General features: G+C 41.5%; 1 protein-coding gene across 1 annotated transcript; it reads right to left on the bottom strand.

The window, feature by feature from the left end:
• Positions 1–388: 388 nt before the first annotated feature.
• On the bottom strand, positions 389–19237 carry CDC23 (cell division cycle 23). Its single transcript, XM_036083781.2, has 16 exons — positions 19039–19237; positions 18884–18956; positions 16105–16242; positions 14558–14600; positions 13500–13605; positions 13258–13390; positions 11535–11712; positions 11351–11448; positions 11121–11202; positions 3212–3365; positions 2972–3091; positions 2342–2417; positions 1975–2036; positions 1767–1845; positions 1570–1689; positions 389–1368 (listed from the first exon to the last, which is right to left on the bottom strand). Exons 1-16 carry the CDS (start codon positions 19197–19199, stop codon positions 1198–1200), a joined length of 1794 nt encoding a protein of 597 aa, XP_035939674.1. The 5' UTR covers positions 19200–19237; the 3' UTR covers positions 389–1197.
• Positions 19238–19658: the final 421 nt, after the last annotated feature.

Here is a 19658-nt window from a genome sequence, read left to right as displayed (position 1 = left end):
TGGAGATGGGTAACGAGTGTACAGCTAAGCTAAGAAAAGCTTTGTAAGAAATGAATTCAAGGGACATTAGATACTCTAAACCTTCCTTAATATAAAATGAAGTGTCATTCCTTAAGAGGTGACTGGGTAACAAACCTGTTCTGGAAACAATAAAGGAAGGCTGGGCCCTGAGCTCAGAATAATCCATGGCACCTACAGTTCAAATTTATTACAGCAGACATTATAGTCATAGCATATTACCTCTTACTGAATACACATGCACAGGCCTGAAACCCTCCAAGAACACAACAAGAATGATTCTCTTTACTTTGTCTAAACAAGTGAAGGCTGAAAAGAACCGTTTGTTGGAGATAATAGAGGGGAGAGAAAAATAACTACGTCAAAAATATTGATTACAACAGACCAGCTTGAGGTGAGTTTATTCTTGTCCATATAGCCACAAAATAACACTCCTGAATGTCCATGAAATTATCTGTTACTCCTACCTCCTTGCTTTGCTTTAGTAAGGGTATAGCTAACTCCACAGGCTCTTTTGCCATCAACGGTTCACTGCAAAGTAAGATTCTTTTTGTCCCTTCTTTGACTCAACTCTAATAAGTTCCTTTCTATTTGAAAGCTTTTGGAAGAGTCCTTAAAATGATGTTTTAGAAGACCATCCCCACAAAGGAAGAACAGCTTCACTCTTTTCAAATCTTCCCTCTGACAACATAGTCATGCTCAGTAAATCCAAGAATGATGATGTCATGTCTACCCAGTGCCCTGACCTTCCTAGGGTACACAGTGCCCCTACTGCCTGCAGAGGGTAGAACAGCACACTTTTCTCCCTTCCATGCTTCTCTTAAGAAATCTCACTCCCGGCAGCATTAAAACTTTGTTCCTGTAAGCCTTGCCTTTGCTAAAGTGCTGTTAAAGGGATGTTTTTTAGAGGCGGGGAAAAGATCTGGGAAGAAGGCCAAGATCCGTAGCCACTCTCTGAACAGAAGGGAAATAGAAATGCTTCTAACCGGCAAAAGACAATTTCTGTTGCTGCCAGGATTCTTCCGTCAGTCTACACCAAGTTGATTCTATAAACTGTCCCCAAGGAGCTGTTCCATCTGTACAAACAAAAAACCAAGGTCCTTGGAAGAACAGACGTGGCCGTTCCTTACACAGAGGTAAGGCTTAACATGGGTCTAGTAATGGCTTAAAAGTAGCCAACTATGGTGTGACTGAAGACAGGTTGAGTGGAGAAACTCTGCGTGTGGGAGTATTGTTAGCAGATAGTGAGGCAGGGAGGAAAAAGGGAGCAGGCATCTCAGTAGAGGGAGTCTCGCCTTGGTTCCGAAGTTGGAGGATTTGCCGGAGCAAGGCCTTCCCTTCTTCCCGGGTCTGAAACAAAGTCAGGCAACTGTTTCAAAATATGTCCAAGGCTATTCTCAAAAAAAAGTTCTAAAATGCTGATATGAAAGTTTCACGGATCAAGGTAGCCTTTCCACTTAGCTTCTCACCCATCTTCCACCCTCAGATCACAGTAAAGATCATAAGTTTGAGCCTAAAATCCAAACCCTTTAATAAAGAACTGCTACTCACATCGTTGAATGCACAACACTTTTGGGCACAAGTTGAAGCTTCATCCCACAGCTTGCACTTAAAATAGTACTGGGCCAAATAGCGGAAAGCAGTGCTCTCTTCTAGGTGCTCCACTATTTCCTAGAGAAGGAAAGCAGGAGTGACTGAGGTGGTCAGGATGAGATCAGCAACCCAATTCTCATGCTCATGACACATACCCCACAGGAATAGATATCTTGGATATATTTGATATAACACTGGGCAGCTTGTTCTGACTCAGTCAATTGTTCATGAAGCCTACAAAATAAATTGGTCTGTAAGTACAAATCGGATCTCAAAGAAAGCTAATGATAAAAAATAAAAGCACAAGATGCACAATACCAGAGAAGCCAACAGAAATAACAGCATTTCACTCCTTTCACTCACTTTGCCAGTTTCACCAGAGCCATTTTCTCCACATCTCCCACGGCATAAGCTCTCCAGTAACACTGTCAAAAAAATAAACTGGTCACTTTGACCATCATCCCATGTACCATGACCTACCACATAAAGGCTAAAGTCCTACAAGCCGCCCAGAAGTGTGGACTTGCAGAATATAAAGCATTTTTACTAGACTGATATTCCCACTGATGATGTCAGCCCCGCTTTTCTTTTTAGCCTATGAGCCTATAAATACTTAAGACTTTTGTACGTAGATAGATCAGAATGAAGGACAATTAGAGCACAGAGAGCCCAACCCTTCATCCAAACTGCTGATTTCCACTCAAATTCTCCAGGACCCAAATGCAGGTACCTTTTTGGCTTCCACTAATTGATTCAGTTTCTCATAACATTCTCCTAAAGCAACCAGCATACGAGAATCATTGGGCCTAAGAAAAAAGAGGAACAGGCATCTGAGCAAAGGCTTTAAAAAAAACTAAAGTCCTCCCTTGAGGAAACACCATCACTGACCACTATTTCAAATCTATACAGTGATTGATCTTTAATCCAATACTTCATATAATTATATAATTTTGTGTTCACAATTATACTATTAACCCAATAGAATACACTACATAAAAACAACTAAAAAGCATATGGCACGTTTAAACCCAGGTCTCTAAGAATCAAAACCATTCAATCACTGTGATTCTTCAGTAGCTATCAAAAGGTAAAGAAAAGGGGCGCCTGGGTGGCTCAGTCGTTAAGCGTCTGCCTTCGGCTCGGGTCATGATCCCAGGGTCCTGGGATCAAGCCCCGCATCGGGCTCCCTGCTCCATAGGAAGCCTGCTTCTCCCTCTCCCCCTCCCCCTGCTTGTGTTCCCTCTCTCACTGTGTCTCTGTCAAATAAATAAATAAAATCTTTAAAAATAAAAAAATTTAAAAAAAGGTAAAGAAAAGTATGAGCTCGTCTCATAACACATCATTAACCAGTCAGACTTACCGAAGCTGATGGGCCCGTCTATAATAATAAAGGCAATAAAATGGCATCTTAAGGATTTCATAGGTCTGTCCAAGCCCATACCAGGCTCTGTAGTCCCGTTTATTGACCTCGATGGCATGTCTAAGAAATGGAAGAGAGACTGGTAAGAGGGCAGAATCAAGGTTAGCGATTTGTAGGCTCAAGAGAGGCTCCTAACATCATAGTAATCCCCTCCACCTCACCCCTCAACTAGAACCTCACCTATAAGCCTGAATAGCAGCAGATGTGTTCTTCATTTCCATGTATTCATGTCCCATCAGTGTCCAGGCCCCAAGATAACGAGGATTCAATTTCAGGGCTCTCTGGAAATATAAGGCTGCTTTCTCATGCTGAGAACGCAAACTATAATAATTGCCTGATTGAAAAATTAAAAATATATATATGAATAACTGGACAGGTAAAAATATAAGCCCACTAAAATAGCATTCCACAGAACAGGGATGAAACTATAACCAATTCCCCCAAAGTGTTTGCAGAAAAGCCAAATTGTACATAAAGGGAACATCATCATTCCCTTGGGAAATATAGTGCATCTATCACACATTCTGGTTTAAAAAAAAAAAAAAAAAGGTGTTCCCTAACACTTAAAGTTTTTCTTCATTTTATTTCATCTGGATATAGCATTTACCCACATTTTCTTTTTTTTTCTCCATTTTTAAAATTTAAATTCAATTAGCCAACATATAATACATCATTAGTTTTGAAGTAATGTTCATTGATTCTTTAGTTGTGTATAACACCCAGTGCTCATCACATCACGTGCCCTCCTTAATTATGCACATTTTCTTAACAAAGGGTAGGAAGGGATGCCTGGGTGGCTCAGTCGGTTAAATGTCTGCCTTTGGCTCAGGTCATGATCTTGGGGTCCTGGGATCAAGTCCCACATCGGGCTCCTTGCTCAGTGGGGAGCCTGCTTCTCCCTCTGCTTCCCACTCCCCTCCACTGCTTGTGTGCTCTCTCTCTCTGACAAATAAAATCTTTAAAAAAAAACAAACAACAAAAAAAAGGTAGGAAATTTCTATAGTATGCTTTAGATTGGTAGTTTTCCAACTATATTCCTAGGTTTCTTTTTTTTTTTTTAAGATTTTATTTATTTATTTGACAGAGAGACAGCAAGAGCAGAAACACAAGCAGGGGGAGTGGGAGAGGGAGAAGCAGGCTTCCCACCGAGCAGGGAGCCCAATGCAGGGCTCAATCCTAGGACTCTGGGATCATGACCTGAGCCGAAGGCAGATGCTTAATGACGAGCCATCCAGGCGCCCCTATTCCTAGGTTTCTAAAGAGGTACGTACCTCAAGGGATAAAAAGGCAGAGCTCTGAGCTCCTCTCTCCCACAAGAATCAAAGCAGGTCTACTAGCATTGGTCTTGAAAAGAACAAGTGAAAGTTTTTGGGATTCTGTGAAAGATTTTATTTGCAGAAAGGGTATAGAAGCCATTTGACTTATGTCAACTGGTAAACGGATAAACAAAATGTATATATCTAAACAATGGAATACTAGTCAACATTAAAAAGGAAAGAACTACTGATACATGCTATGACATGGGTAACTTCAGAAACAGCTAAGTGAAAGAAGCCAGACAATAAGACTAAATATTCCAAGATTCCATTTACAGGAAAATTTCAAGAAAAGGCAAAATATAGAGTGAGAAGGCAAATCTGTGGCTGCTAGGGGATGCAAGGGGGACTGACTGCAAACACATTCAAGGGAACTTCCAAGGGTGCCAGAATATTCTAAACTGGATTTATGGCTATGGTTACACAACTCTATAAATTTATAAAAACTCATTGAACTGTAAACTTAAAGTTGGTAAATTTTATGGTATGTAAATTATACCTCAATGAAGCTGTTTTTTTTCAATAAAGCTATTTTTAGAAAAAGAATAAACTATTTTTTTAAAAAAAGAACAACTGAATAAAGGGGATTAAAAGATACAAATTTCCAGTTATAAAGTAAATAAGTCACAGAAAGCAAAGTACAGCATAGGGAATACAGTCAATAATACTGTAATTGTATGGTGACTACGCTTATCATGGTGAGTGTTCAGTAATATACAGAACTGTCAAATCTCTGTGTTGTACACCTGAAACTAATATAAACTTAATAATAACTGGGATGCCTGGGTGGCTCAGTCGGTTAAGCGTCTGCCTTTGGGGCGCCTGGGTGGCTCAGTTGGTTAAGCAACTGCCTTCGGCTCAGGTCATGATCCTGGAGTCCCTGGATCGAGTCCCGCATCGGGCTCCTTGCTCTGCAGAGAGCCTGCTTCTCCCTCTCCCACTCCCCCTGCTTGTGTTCCCTCTCTCGCTGTGTCTCTCTCTGTCAAATAAATAAATAAAATCTTAAAAAAAAATAAAAATAAAAAATAAAAAAAATAAAAATTCTTCAGGAGACTCCTACCGCCTTCAAAATAAAATCTGAATGTTCAGCAAGGCATAAAAGACTCTTGAAGATCTAGCCCCTTTTTCTTCGGGCTCCCTGCTCCGCGGGAAGCCTGCTTCTCCCTCTCCCACTCCCCCTTCTTGTGTTCCTGCTCTCGTTATTTCACTCTCTGTCAAATAAATAAAAATCTTTAAAATTCTTTTTTTTTTTTTTTTTTTTTTAAAGATTTATTTATTTATTTGAGAGAGCGAGAATGAGAGAGAGAGAGTACATGAGAGGGGGGAGGGTTAGAGGGAGAAGCAGGCTCCTCGCCGAGCAGGGAGCCCGATGCGGGACTCGATCCAGGGACTCCAGGATCATGACCTGAGCCGAAGGCAGTCGCTTAACCAACTGAGCCACCCAGGCGCCCAAAAATCTTTAAAATTCTTAAAAAATAATAATAATAATAAAAAAAAATGCCTGGGTGGCTCAGTCGTTAGCTTCTGCCTTTGGCTCAAGTCATGATCCCAGGGTCCTGGGATCAAGCCCTGTATCGGGCTCCCTGCTCGGCGGGGAGTCTGCTTCTCTCTCTGCCTGCCGCTTCCCCTGCTTGTGCTCTCTCTGGCAAATAAATAAATAAAATGTTGAAAAAAAAATTTTTTTAGGGGCGCCTGGGTGGCTCAGTCGTTAAGCGTCTGCCTTCAGCTCGGGTCATGATCCCAGGGTCCGGGGATCGAGCCCCACATCAGGCTCCTTGCTCTGCGGAAAGCTTGCTTCTCCCTCTCCCACTCCCCCTGCCTGTGTTCCTGCTCTCGCTCTCTCTCTAATAAATAAAAATTTTTTTAAAATCTTAAAAAAAAAAAAAGATCTAGCCCCTTTTGAACATTCCCACCTCCCACACCGGAGCTACTTCAGGCACAACGCCTGTTTCATACTTCAGTGCCTCTGCAGTGCAATGCCCTTCCCAAGTCAATCCTTTTCCTCCCTTACTGAACTCTTTCACATCTGCCTAGCCTTCAAGGACCACCTTCTCAAGACTTCCCTAATCACAGGCTAGATTAGATATCTTTCCTATGTACCTTCTCAGCATCTTCGGTTTACCTCAATCCTAACATTCAACCCATTGCATTATAGTTATTTTCTTATTAGTCTTCCTCAATAGGCAATTAGGGTAGGTACTACAATACAAAGCACAGTGCCTGGCACTCAGAAGATGCTCAAAAGATGTTTTCTGAATAAAAGAGAGTTCTGCCCATAATAGACTTTATCTTTTCTTCATAATGCTGACACTGAATAGATCATTTATTACCACTCTCACCTATGTTCCAATATTACATTTTCCTATTACAATTTTTTTAATGCTTTTTTTCCCATACTGAACAAAATAACTTCCTTAAGGGCTAGAAATAGTGAATTGATGGACTGAAATTCTATCAGTTCAATTCTATCGATTCTTAATAAGAACTTCCTGACCTAGAAAGATACGAATATATGATCTCAACGCTGTGTCATCAAACACCCAGCAATAGACATCTCCCTTTCGTTTCCAAGGAACCTAGGCGTTCAGTCACAAACAACCAAGTTTACTTTTTTTTTTTTTAGATTTTATTTATTTATTTGACAGAGAGAGACACAGCGAGAGAGGGAACACAAGCAGGGGGAGGGGGAGAGGGAGAAGCAGGCTTCCCGCGGAGCAGGGAGCCCGATGCGGGGCTCGATCCCAGGACCCAGGGATCATGACCTGAGCCAAAGGTAGACACTTAACGACAGAGCCACCCAGGCGCCCCCCAAGCTTACTTTTATCCAAAAGTGGCCACTGATGTGTTGATGTCAACTGATGATCAGGTCACACTAGTGTGGTGGAGTACATAAGGCCATGGTTCTCAACCACGGATGATTCTAACCCCAAGAGTTGGCAGTATCTGCATACATTTTTGGTTGTCACAACTGGGGAAAGGTTGCTGGCATCTAGTGAGTAGAAGAGGGGGATACTGCTAACACCCTACAATGCACAGGACAGTCCTCTACAAAAAAATTATCAGCCCAAAATGTCAATAGTGCAAAGACTGAAATACCATTATACAGAGAAACAGTGACCCTCATCTCTTTTCAGAGGTTTGAAAATCCTTATAAATTTTTTAGTAATATTAAGGTTAAACTATACACACTTTTGAACCACCCTTCACTGTTAAGAAGATATTACACAGGGGCGCCTGGATGGCTCAGTTGGTTAAGCGTCTGCCTTCGGCTCAGGTCATGATCTCAGGGTCCTGGGATCAAGTCCCGCATCGGGCTCTCTGCTCTGTGGAGAGCCTGTTTCTCCCTCTCCCCCTGCTCTTCTCTCTCTCTCTCTTTCTCTCTCTCTGTCAAATAAATAAATAAAATCTTAAAAAAAAAAAAAGAAGAAGATATTACACAGAAACAGTTGCATAAACATGCAAAAATAAATGTACACATACAAAAATGGCTCCTGATTGGATGATGCACCTGGGGATGTCCTTATTTCTTGACAAGTCTTCTCCCACTTCCCAGTGATTCCTTGTAATTAGAATATTGTTAAGGCTAGATCTCAAACCAAAAAAAAGGGCTTCTTGGGGCGCTTCAGTGGCTCAGTCGGTTAAGCATCTGCCTTCGGCTCAGGTCATGCTCCCAAGGTCCTGGGGTCGAGCCCCATGTCAGGCTCCCTGCTCAGCAGGAGTCTGCTTCTCCCTCTCCCTCTGCCCCTCCCCCTGCTCATGCTCTCTCTCTCCCCTCCTCTCTCTCAAATAAATAAATAAAAGTCTTAAAAAGGGGCGCCTGGGTGGCTCAGTCATTAAGCATCTGCCTTTGGCTCAGGTCATGATCCCAGGGTCCTGGGACGGAGCCCTCCATTGGGCTCCCTGCTCAGCCAGGAGCCTGCTTCTCCCTCTACCACTCCCCCTGCTTGTGTTCCCTTTCTCGCTGTCTCTCTCTCTCTCTCTCTCTCTCTCAAATAAATAAAAAATCTTAAAAATAAAATAAATTTGTTTAAATCTTAAAAACGGGGGGTGCTTCTTGATGGTTTCATCCTCATAGTCGTATTTATCCTAGAAGCCACCTCTATTGAGGTATAATCGCAAATAAAGGCTTTAGCCAAGCATATAAGAGCCCTCCTGGTAAAAGGAGCCTCAAAGCTCACTGTGGGACATTCCCTGGCTGTAAGGACTTCACATCGGGTCCAGAGTGTCTTAGAGACCAAAAGCCACCAATGGATGATGGGAAACTGACTTGTTTTTAAAAGATTTTATTTATTTATCAGAGAGAGAGAACGCACAAGCAGGGAGAGCTGCAGGCAGAGCAGGCAAAGGGAGAAGCAGGCTCCCCGCTGAGCAAGGAGCCGGAAGCGGGACTCGATCCCAGGACCCTGGGATCATGACCTGGGCCAAAGGCAGATGCTTAACCCACTGAGCCACCCACGCGTCCCAAGGGAAACTGACTTATTAAACACCAGGCAATGGTTACAGATATGCCTGAAATAATACTTAAAACGTGTCAAACTTTAAACCCAGCTACCCTTATGCCTGGACCTGACCATGATAACTTCTACAGAGCCTAACTGTTCAGAGGTCATTGATCTTGCTTATTCGAGTCAACCAGATTTAAAAGATTCCCCTATCAAAAACGCAGAAGACAATTAGTTTACCAATGGCAGTTGTTTCATGAAAAAGGGGTAAGAAAAGCTGGGTGTGCTATAGTCAGTCTAACTCAGACTGTTGAGGCCAAAGCCTTGCCAGCAAACACGTCTGCCCCCAAAGCAGAATTAATAGCGCCCACCTGTGCTTTGCAATTGGCAAAAGTCTTAAAAATATTTATACTGACTCCAAATATGCCTTCCTCGTCCTATATGCCCATGGAGCAATTTAAAGAAAAGGGGATTATTATCAAGCCATAACTCCCCAATCAAATGGGCCTGAAATTCACACAAATTCAAAGGATGACCCTCCAAAACTGAATAGCCCTTCATGTCCTGACTGCAGTGCAAGAAGGCCCAGTATTCGATGGCTGGGTCCTGGCTGAGACCCAATGGCTAAGTGACTCTAACTTGTGTCCATGGCTCCCCCAAGCTGGATAGGCCGCTGTACTCTGGGTTTTGCCTGGATGCACGGACACATTGTTAAAACCATTACCATTATTAAACCCAGCTAACCTTCCAAATTTAAAACAATGGTGGACATGTTTTGTGTCTCATTGGTATGACCACCTGGCATCCATCTTTGTTCCCTCTTTAAGATTGGAGGATGTTGTTTGACACAAAGAAGCTCTTAATAAGTACATGGTCAAATCCTTACATTACAATCAAAGTAACATTTCTCTATTAAATACTAAAGTAATACAAATGTGTAAAGCAGCTTTACAAAACAGAATGACATTAGGTGTTTTAACTGTTGCACAAGGCAGAACTTGCTCTATCATAAAAACAGAATGCTGTGTATACATTCCAGATTATCACAAAAATATTTCTGGGTTTTTAACTGACACGAATACTCAAATTGGCGTTTTAAATGATCTCTTTCCTTTAGTGATTGCTTTAAACTCCTGGACTGGAAGAAAATTATGGTCAACTATTAAGGATCTCTTTATTGGACTTCTCATTCTTATAGCCATACTAATCTTAATGCATTATCTTTTTCAGTATCTCTCTGCTTGGTGCTGAGACTCCATCCCTACAATGACTTCACATCGACAGATGATCCCTCCTACTCAAAGAGATTCATATATGTTGACCGCGTTGGATTCAGCTGCCTCCCCTTTAATAACTCCCCTATATGTTCCCCAACTGACCAATGTTGACCTAGGTAGGGGCATCTCTACACCCCTACTCGGCAGGAAGAAGTTACAGAAGATGAGCCCTTCCACCTTCAACAACCTTAAAGATTTAAGGGTCAAAATTGTTCAGGGGCAAAATGATGAGGGAGCAGAAGGCAAGCTGAAGACAAAGCATAAGCTGACAGCCTACAACCTCCCCCTACCCCCTCACTCCCAGGTGGGACTTGTGGGACTTTCTTCCAGGAATCTCCCAACTATCTTAACGTTAATACCTTGCTAGAGGGGAAAACAACCTTAACTTGACAATGACAAGGCCTCCAGTATCTTGTAGGTCCGTCCTCTTTAGCATATGAAAGTCCTTTTGAAACCTCCCTTTTCCTTCCCCCAACTCCAAGTGTATAATCACCACTCCTCAAGACCCCAGTGCAGCAGCTCTTTCTGCCCACGGGTCCTGTACGGGTTCTTTAATAAAACCACCATTTTGCGTGCGCGCACACACACACACACACACACACACACACAAAATGGTTCCTGAAACTGTTTTTATATTAACAAACAGTGGCCACAACTTAAATAGAAAATTATTACATAAAAATGATGGCACATCTATGTAATAAAATACTAAATAGCCATCAAAATAATACAAATCTGGATGTACTAAATAAAAAGATATACTGTTAAGTTAAAAAAAAAAAAAGAGGAAATTACAAATCAGTGTGTGTAATGATTTGTTTTTGCAAGCAAATTATACACACACATGCACCCACACACACATTTTTAGTATTCACACAGAAAAATATTCTGGAGTCATGCTCACCGAACAATCTTGGGAGTGGGATTATACCCAGTTTTTACATTCTATAGTATATGATTTTGTTAACCTTGATGCTTTTATACTATTATTTTTACATTTGCATTACTTACAATAAAAATAAATCTTAAAAGAAAAAAAAGTAGTGACTCTTACCAATTACACAGCATGTTTCTACACGATATTTATCTATCTCACAGAGGTTGTGAGCCAGATAACTCAACTCAGACTTCATGCTCTGGAAGAAAAGAGAAAGACAATCTAAGCATGAATGAGGAATATCCCAACCTATTTTTCTTATAGCTAACGCAACTCAGTGACAATCCAACCCAGGAGATTAAAGCACAAAAGAGCCTGACCAAGTCTAAGCAAAGGAAGCAGCTCACCCTGACATAAAGAAGGTTGGAGAATGTGTCCATATTTTCAATCCTGTAAGGATCTTGTTTCCTTAGCTCATTAAAAATAGAAAGGGCTTTGTCAATATCTGTAGAAAGAAGATAAGAAAGTTTAAAAAACAACACAGTGCTACCTTCAGGATTTGATGGTATTTCATTATCCTTATTCACTCACCTCTGATATTGTGATAGGCAACTGCAATTTGGGAAACAATATATGAGCTCTTAGAGAAGCCCACATCAATGAGATTCTGATACTTTTGCAGGGCCTCCTCTATCAACTGCAACTCTGTGTATATATGAGCCAGAAAAAACTCTTTCATCCAGGTGTCTGGCAAAGACAGGAACTTCAGCTGGCAGCAGGAGAGAGAGGGACACACTTAATATACTTTGACCTCTCTTCCAAATGAACATCAAGGAACTATCTTTATTGTCTAAAGAAATTTATCACCAAAACTTTATGAGAGCGCCTAACAATGAACACAGGGCAATTCAATTAAGTGAAGAGGACTCACAAACATAGAAACATAGTAGGGAGGAATGACCTAGTTGAGGAAGACTTCAAAGAAAAGATAGGATTTCAGGTGAGTCTTAGAGGATGGGTAGAACTTGGAAAGAAAAAAGAGAGAGGAAGAGAAAAAAAGAACATTCTAGGCAGGGCAACAACATAAAGACAGGCAAAACAATCCTGATGAGTGTGCGTGAATTGGATGAGGAAGCTAGCTTAGTTTAAGGGGAGGCTATGTGCTCAAAAGTAGTGAAAAAATAAGACTGAACTGGTAGGGCAGGTCCTATGGTGCAACAGGAAGTGGGATGCAATAGGAAACCACTACAATTTTTGGCAAGAGAATGACACAATGACATGGGTGTTTTAAGAGTAAGTTTGAAAACAGTATACACAATGGCTTGGGAATGGGAGTGTATAAATGGAAAAGCTAGATAGAAAAGCAGCTATTAATTACAAGTAATCCAAATCTAAGTTGAAAACCAAGATGGCAAAGAAAACCAAGAGAGAGAGATGCATACAAGAAGGAAACCATGGGAAGGTCTGGCAACTGACTAGAAGAAAGGAGATTAAGAGAAAGAACAAATATGACTGTGCAGCATCAAGACTGGGTGTCTTGAGAAATAGTGATGCTGTCAAGAGAGTCTCTCAAGCTGGGAGGAAGAAAGAGAATTTGTCAGGCAAGATCAGAAACTTGGTTTTGCATATATTGAGTTCAGAGATAAATTTTCAATGAAAGTCTAGTAGGCAGTTAGAGATAATGAATAGGAATAAACCAAGGTAAGATTTCAGACACAGATTTAGCAGCACATATCATTATTGGGGGACATCAACCAGCCTTTGGCTCTTTAAAGCCAACAAAATGAAGTATATAATCAATTCCATTAACTACTGAAGAATGGCAAAATAAACTCTATAGACAATGTCCTCTAACAATGACTAATAAAATGATTGCAGTTTACATTATTTTATTAATTAACAAATCTATAAATCTTTACAGAGTCCTAGGAAAGCTCAGAAGAGACCTTAAAAATGTTTTTAATACAATCCTTGATATCAGAGAAACCTTTCCTATGGCATCTTTGGAATAAGGAAACAAAGTATACTAACATTCAGTCTATACAACAAGTTACAGTAAAACTTGAATGTGAAAACATGAAATAAAGAGAAGATACTCTAATATAACTACACACAAATCCAACAGCAACTACCAGCCAAAAGCCAGACATTAGACTTTCAAATGAAGACTGAAATTCCAATAGTGAAAGAGATTAGAGAAGGAGCAAAGACCTAGCTACAAGCAAAGGTTTAGCAAACCTCTCTCCTCCGATCCCATTACAGAATTACATAAGACTTGGAGCAGAGGGTCTTTCACATAAATTTCTCAATTTACCATCTCTTTGTCTGTAATCAAGTTACAGAGTTCTAGCCAGGCTCCCCAATGCAAAGGCAAAACATGAGTAGCTTCCACAAACACATCAATGGCCTCTTTCACCAGGTCCAGTTTTCGAAGCACCACACCGTATCTAGGAAGGTAAGAAACAATTACAGGAGAAATTAATGTTTCATAACACCTCCCTCCCTTCTACTCAGAAGAAAATGTTATAGAAAAATCCAAATTACTCTAACACTTACAGGTAAAGGCCAAATCCATCAAGTTCCCGCGCCTGGTGTTTTTTGCTGAGCTCCACTCTCAATTCTCTAAGTGCCTCATTTTTCACTTGTCCTTTCTCCAGGGGACCTAGGAAACAAAATCTCAGCTCTAAGGAAAGACTGCCAATGGTCATTTCGTAGACCTAGACATTCCTTTTGAGCATCAACCAAAGTTACAACTAGAACTTAGAGCAAATGCTGAGAAGTGGACAACATCTTACACAATCCATTTACTTTTTCCAGAAATTACAACTGATAACTGGTCTGCAGTCATATTTTGTTAGGCTCACAGAGATTTTTTGTTTGTTTATTTGTTTGTTTTTTAAAGATTTTATTTATTTATTTGACAGAGAGAGACACAGCGAGAGAGGGAACACAAGCAGAGGGAGTGGGAGAGGGAGAAGCAGGCTTCCCGCAGAGCAGGGAGCCCGATGCGGGGCTCGATCCCAAGACCCTGGGACCATGACCTGAGCCAAAGGCAGATGCTTAACGACTGAGCCACCCAGGTGCCCCTGTTTGTTTGTTTGAAGATTTATTTATTTATTTTAGACAGAGAGAGATAGAGTGTAAGTGGGGGGGGGGGGAAGGAGAGAGAGAAAGAGAGAGAATCTCAAGCAGATTCCCAGCTGAGCATGGGGCTCAACCTCAGGACCCTGAGATCATGATCTGAGACGAAATCAAGAGTCAAACACCCGGGCCTGAGCCACCCGGGCACCCCAGGCCCGCAGAGGTTTTTAAAAATTTGAAATAGTTATCAATGTTTAAAAATCACAAGCCTCAACTAAAAACCTGAATTTCCAGCTTCAGGTTCCAAAGAATGGGGTAGGGCCAAGGGAAGAAAGCCTTGACAACCCTAGGCCCACATTTCCTCAAGGCAGGCCTCAGCCAGAGGTATGTAACAAGCAGGAAATTGTGCTCTCTCATTTTTAACAGTCCTCCTAGGTCCACTTCACACATTTATATTACCTGCCTGGCTCATGTAGGCATTTGAGTGTGCAACCCCTGCTTTAGTCCAAAAGATAAGGGAAAGAAATTCATACCTAGGCTATCAACTGTTTCATCGTCCTTCTTCTTTTCTCCAGACTGTAAGAGAAAATCAACAAAAAGGTCTTATCTCAGTTTATTTTGAAACTCATTCTAAAACTAGCAACCTGATTCCAGCTAAAGGGCCCAAGTCCAACCAAATGGCAAATACTACTAGTCACTACTCTTATTTTTTATTTATTAAAGATTTATTTATTTATTTTAGAGAGAGACAGAGACAGAAAGAGAGACAGAGAGAGAGCAGGGGGGAGGAGCAGAGGGAGAGTCCTAAGCAGACTCTGAGCTGAGTGCAGAGCCCAACATGGGGCTGGATCCTACAACCATGAGATCAAACCAGAGCGGAAACCAAGAGTCAAAGGCTCAACCAACTGCGTCACACTGGTGCCCCACAGTCACTACTTTTAAACAACAATTCAAGGGCTCCCAATGGTCAAATCTGGAATAATCTGAGCACCAAACTAATTAAGTACAGTACTAAGTTATAAACGATTAAAAAAATACAGGAATCTTTGATATTAAATAAATAAATGGAGAAAGGGAGGGAAAGCTCACATATAGTAGAACGCCAAGTGGCAAGTAGTAAATGTGGAGAGAACACTGGCATGGAAAATCATCATTTTGCAACATCATAGTAAAGAATACTTCAGGCAAGAATGAACAATGACTATTTAGGTTATTGACATTTTATGGCTATCACAAAAAATACTTTAATAAACATCCCTATTCATATATCCTTGTACATATATTGAAGTATTTCTACTGGACAAGTTAAGTTTCTTGAAGTAGAATTATCTGGTCACAGTATTTCAAATGGACATAATCTGCCAAAATTGACTTCTAAAACGTCTTTACCAACTTTTACTACTAAAATAGGGAGTCTACTGCCTCACACCTTTGTCAATAATGAATATTATCAGGGCACATGGCTGGCCCAGTCAGAAGAGCACGCGACTTGTGATCTTGGACTCGTGAGTTATAAATAAAACTTAAAAAAATATATTGCCAATTTTTTTTAAGGATTTTATTTTTTTAAGTAATCTCTACACCCAGTGTGGGGCTCAAACTCATGACCCCAAGAGATCAAAAAGTCACATACTCCACGGAGTGAGCCAGCCAGGCGCCCTTATCAATAGTTTTAATATTTTCTTTTATACTGTCACTTTTTAACTTTATTTATGATAGCTTCTTTATTACTGTTAAGTATTTATAAAGTACAGTTAACAAGTAGACTACTGCTAAACTATTTAAAAGATTAAAATTTGGGGTGCCTGGGTGGCTCAGTCGTTAAGTGTCTGCCTTCGGCTTGGGTCATGATCCCAGAGTCCTGGGATCGAGCCCCGCATTGGGCTCCCTGCTCAGTGGGGAGCCTGCTTCTCCCTCTCCCACTCCCCCTGCTTGAATTCCCTCTCTCGCTGTGTATCTCTATCAAATAAATAAAATCTTTTTAAAAAATAAATAAATAAACAAAAGATTAAAATTTTCCCCCTTGGTATTATATGGATGCTTCACTGAAGGCAGAATGACATCTTAAAATGGCCCTCACCAGATATCTGGAATACATGTATAAGAAATAGGCTTTCTTGCTATTGCAGCCATGCAGGAAATGTGCTGCTCGATCATACTCTTTAACATCAAAGTAGGCTTTGGCCAGGGTGTAAGCATCCATATCCTGGGCATCCTCCTAGAAGAAAGACAAATACGTAAGTGTTAGAGAATCAGACAATAAAAATTCAAATTCAAGAAGCATATTCATTTAAAAAAAAAAAAGAAGCATATTCATTAACTTCAAGATGTAAGAAAAAGTATTTTCTTCCTCCCCAAAACCTAGCATATATATTTATTTACATATACATATATATGTAAATTACTTTTGTATATTATTTTATTACAAACTAAGGTTATGAAAATTTTTTTAAAGATTTTATTTATTTGATAGAGAGAGAGAGAGAAGGAGAGAGGGAAAGAGAGAGAGAGAGAGAGAGAGAGCAAGGGGAGGGGCAGAGGGAGAGTGAGAAGCAGGCTCCCCGCTCAGCAGACAGCCTGATGTGGGGCTCAGTCCCAGGACCCTGAGATCATGACCTGAGCCGAAGGCAGATGCTTAACCGACTGAGCCACCCAAGTGCCCCCCAAGGTTATGGAAATTTTTTTCAAAATAAAAAGTTGGGAAAAAAAATAAAAATTTAAAAAACTAAACCAAGACACTCAGAAACGTGTACTGTTTCTTTAAATGCTGTGGGAAGTTGCATAGGCTTTAGTGTTAGGGACCTGGATTCAAATTCTGATTCCTTGATTTCCTGGTTTCATGACATTAATAGGGAAGTTCCTTAGTTTCTCTGAGAATTCCCTTCTTCATCAGTAAAATGGAACAAGTAGTACAGATTTGAGGAGGAAAAAGTGGAAAAGTAATGGAAAATGTCTAGCATTAATATCTGCCATTTGCTTCTTCTAGGCTTTCAAATATGTACAAAAATGCAATATACTGGGATGCTTGGGTGGCTCAGTTGGTTTAAGCATCTGCCTTCGGCTCAGGTCATGATCTCAGGGTCCTGGGATAGAGTCCCCCATCAGGCTCCTTGCTCAGCGGGGAGTCTGCTTCTCACTCTGCCTGCCCCCCCGTTCATGCTCTCTCTGACAAATAAATGAATAAAATCTTTTAAAAATGCAATATACTGTGCAATTACTTATATTTTTTATACTTCAAAAAGTTCTGACGTGTTAGTATTGCAAAAGGCATAGAACACAGACATAATTCTGGATATAAATGAAAGAGATGATGCATATTTAAGTTAAAAAAGAATATAATCCCCCCAAATTCTAGAGGTAGGTTGATTAAAACTTTATTTTTTTAAGAATTTTTTTTTTTTTTTTTAAGATTTTATTTATTTGACAGACAGAGACACAGTGAGAGAGGGAACACAAGCAGGGGGAGTGGGAGAGGGAGAAGCAGACCTCCCGCCTAGCAGGGAGTCCAAGGAGGGGCTCGATCCCAGGACCCCGGGACCATGATCCGAGCCGAAGGTAGACGCCCAACGACTGACCCACCCAGGCACCCCATGATTAAAACTTTAATAACTTCATTCTCCTTATCCTTCTCGCTGCAAATATTACCAGAACAAAATTGGAATCAAAACATATTCAGTGTTTTCTTCATTGGAACAAGTCCTAAATGTGTCCATTCAGCTTAGGAGTCTACCGGCCTTTTTCACATCCACTCACCATTTTCTTATTTCCTTCCCCACCCCTTCTCATCTCCATTATACCTTTTGGAATAGGAAATATTCACTGTTTTTAAGTGTGTGTGCGCGCGTGGGAGGGGGGGCGGACGGAGGAGGGTCAAGAAATGGCATCTTCAGGAAAAACAAAATGGATTATGATGAAAACCATTCAGACTACACAGACTATGTAAAAATACCTGCTATATAGATCATACATAAAATACATTCATATCTAATTTTCTCAATATCCCCTTAAAGTAGATACTATTAATATCTGCATTTCACAAATGAAAAAACTATGGCTCAGGATACTATGTAAGTTGCCAAAAGTCACTAGTGTAGCTGAGATTTGAACGCAGAACTATCTGAATCCAAAGCCAGTTTCGCACTGTTGTTAAAACCTTTGATTCTTCTCGGGACTCCTGGGTGGCTCAGGCGGTTGAGCCTCTGCCTTCAGCTCAGGTCATGATCCCAGGGTCCTGGGATGGAGTCCCGCATCGCATCGGGCTCCTTGCTCAGCGGGGAGTCTGCTTCTCCCTCTCTCTGCCGCTACCCCTGCCTGTGCTCTCTCTCTCTGACAAATAAATAAATAAAATCTATAAAAAGGGAGGGGGAGCGCCTGGGTGGCTCAGTCGTTAAGCGTCTGCCTTCGGCTCAGGTCATGATCCCAGCGTCCTCGGATCGAGCCCCACATTCGGCTCCCTGCTCAGCGGGAAGCCTGCTTCTCCCTCTCCCACTCCCACTGCTTGTGTTCCCTCTCTCGCTGTGTCTCTTTCTGTCAAATAAATAAAATCTTAAAAAAAAAAAAAAAACAACTTTGATTCTTCTCATCGTTAAGAACATTGTCTGGGCTACAAAACCTTTAAAAGGTTGAAATCTTAAGCAAGGACTGTTTACTAATTCTCTCCAGCTTAAGTAAAGCACCACCAAATCTTTACAAAGATCAACAAAACCACACCGATAAAATCGCTTAAAACATTCAGCTCTTTAAATGCTTGAATTCCCTCCACAAACATTCCTGATAAGCAGTATGCTCCCGTCCAGCGACAGGGTACTCGGTAACTCTTCGGGTTGATGAGCAGCGCCGGCAGTGATGGAAGTCCTTACCTCTGTAATAGGCGGCGGCGGCTGCAGCTCGGCCAGAGGCAAGGCGGGGAGGGAGAAGGCCAACTCCGCGGACCTGGAACACCCAAACTGAATTAGCTCCAAAGCCCCAAAGGCCAAGGATCCAAGTCTAGTCCCTTCCGACCCCGACATCTCACCATTTGCTACTGTGCAGTAGGCCCCGCTCCCGAGTAAGGCCTGCGATGAGTAGCAGCTGCTTCTTAATTTCTCGCAAATTTGAGAAATCGCTGGTCGCTGACAGGACCGGCACCACCGCAGCAGTCACAGCCACCGGGACTATAGAGGGACTCGCAGCCATTTTCCTGTCTCGCCACTCCAACCAATCACCAGCGATAATGCTAGCGGTCCGTCCGCACCAAAAAAGTCAGCCAGTTATTGGTAGGTTTCTGCTCCAGGATATCCAATCAGAGGTGCTACTTCTCTCAACGTCACCATGAGGCCGGGAAAGAAGAGACAATCCCATCTCCGATTGGTCAAGAGCTACTGGGGCGGGAAAGTTAGAACTAGAGAGGGTGTAGGGAGAAAAAAAAAAAAGGCATCGTCTCTGGGCGGGGCAAAGAAGGACGAGCAACTAGAATAGGTGGATTGGGAAACTGGGGCTGGGAGTAGGGGCAAGAAAGGGTGCAGACGAGAAAATGCCCTGCACTTTAGTGGTGATGTGGTTGGACGAGAGAGTGTTGTCTGTGGGCAGATTCTGTGCTACTGGACGGCGAAATGATGTACGTGTCTAGCAAGGTTGCCCACTATCCTCTGGATT

This window comes from Halichoerus grypus, chromosome 2 (assembly GCF_964656455.1).
Source record: "Halichoerus grypus chromosome 2, mHalGry1.hap1.1, whole genome shotgun sequence".
NCBI lineage: Eukaryota > Metazoa > Chordata > Mammalia > Carnivora > Phocidae > Halichoerus > Halichoerus grypus.
Note: the sequence above shows the minus strand (reverse complement) of the source record. Positions and strands in the feature narration are given on the sequence as shown.

What these genes read in the sequence shown, in the direction of transcription:
- CDC23 (XM_036083781.2), bottom strand. Translation starts at nt 19,199, where the DNA reads ATGGCTGCGAGTCCCTCTATAGTCCCGGTGGCTGTGACTGCTGCGGTG. An exon ending in CGCCGCCGCCTATTACAGAG is followed by an intron (nt 16,243 to 18,883) that starts GTAAGGACTTCC and finishes TCTTTCTTCTAG; the next exon opens with GAGGATGCCCAGGATATGGA. An exon ending in CCAACCTTCTTTATGTCAGG is followed by an intron (nt 11,203 to 11,350) that starts GTGAGCTGCTTC and finishes CTTTTCTTCCAG; the next exon opens with AGCATGAAGTCTGAGTTGAG.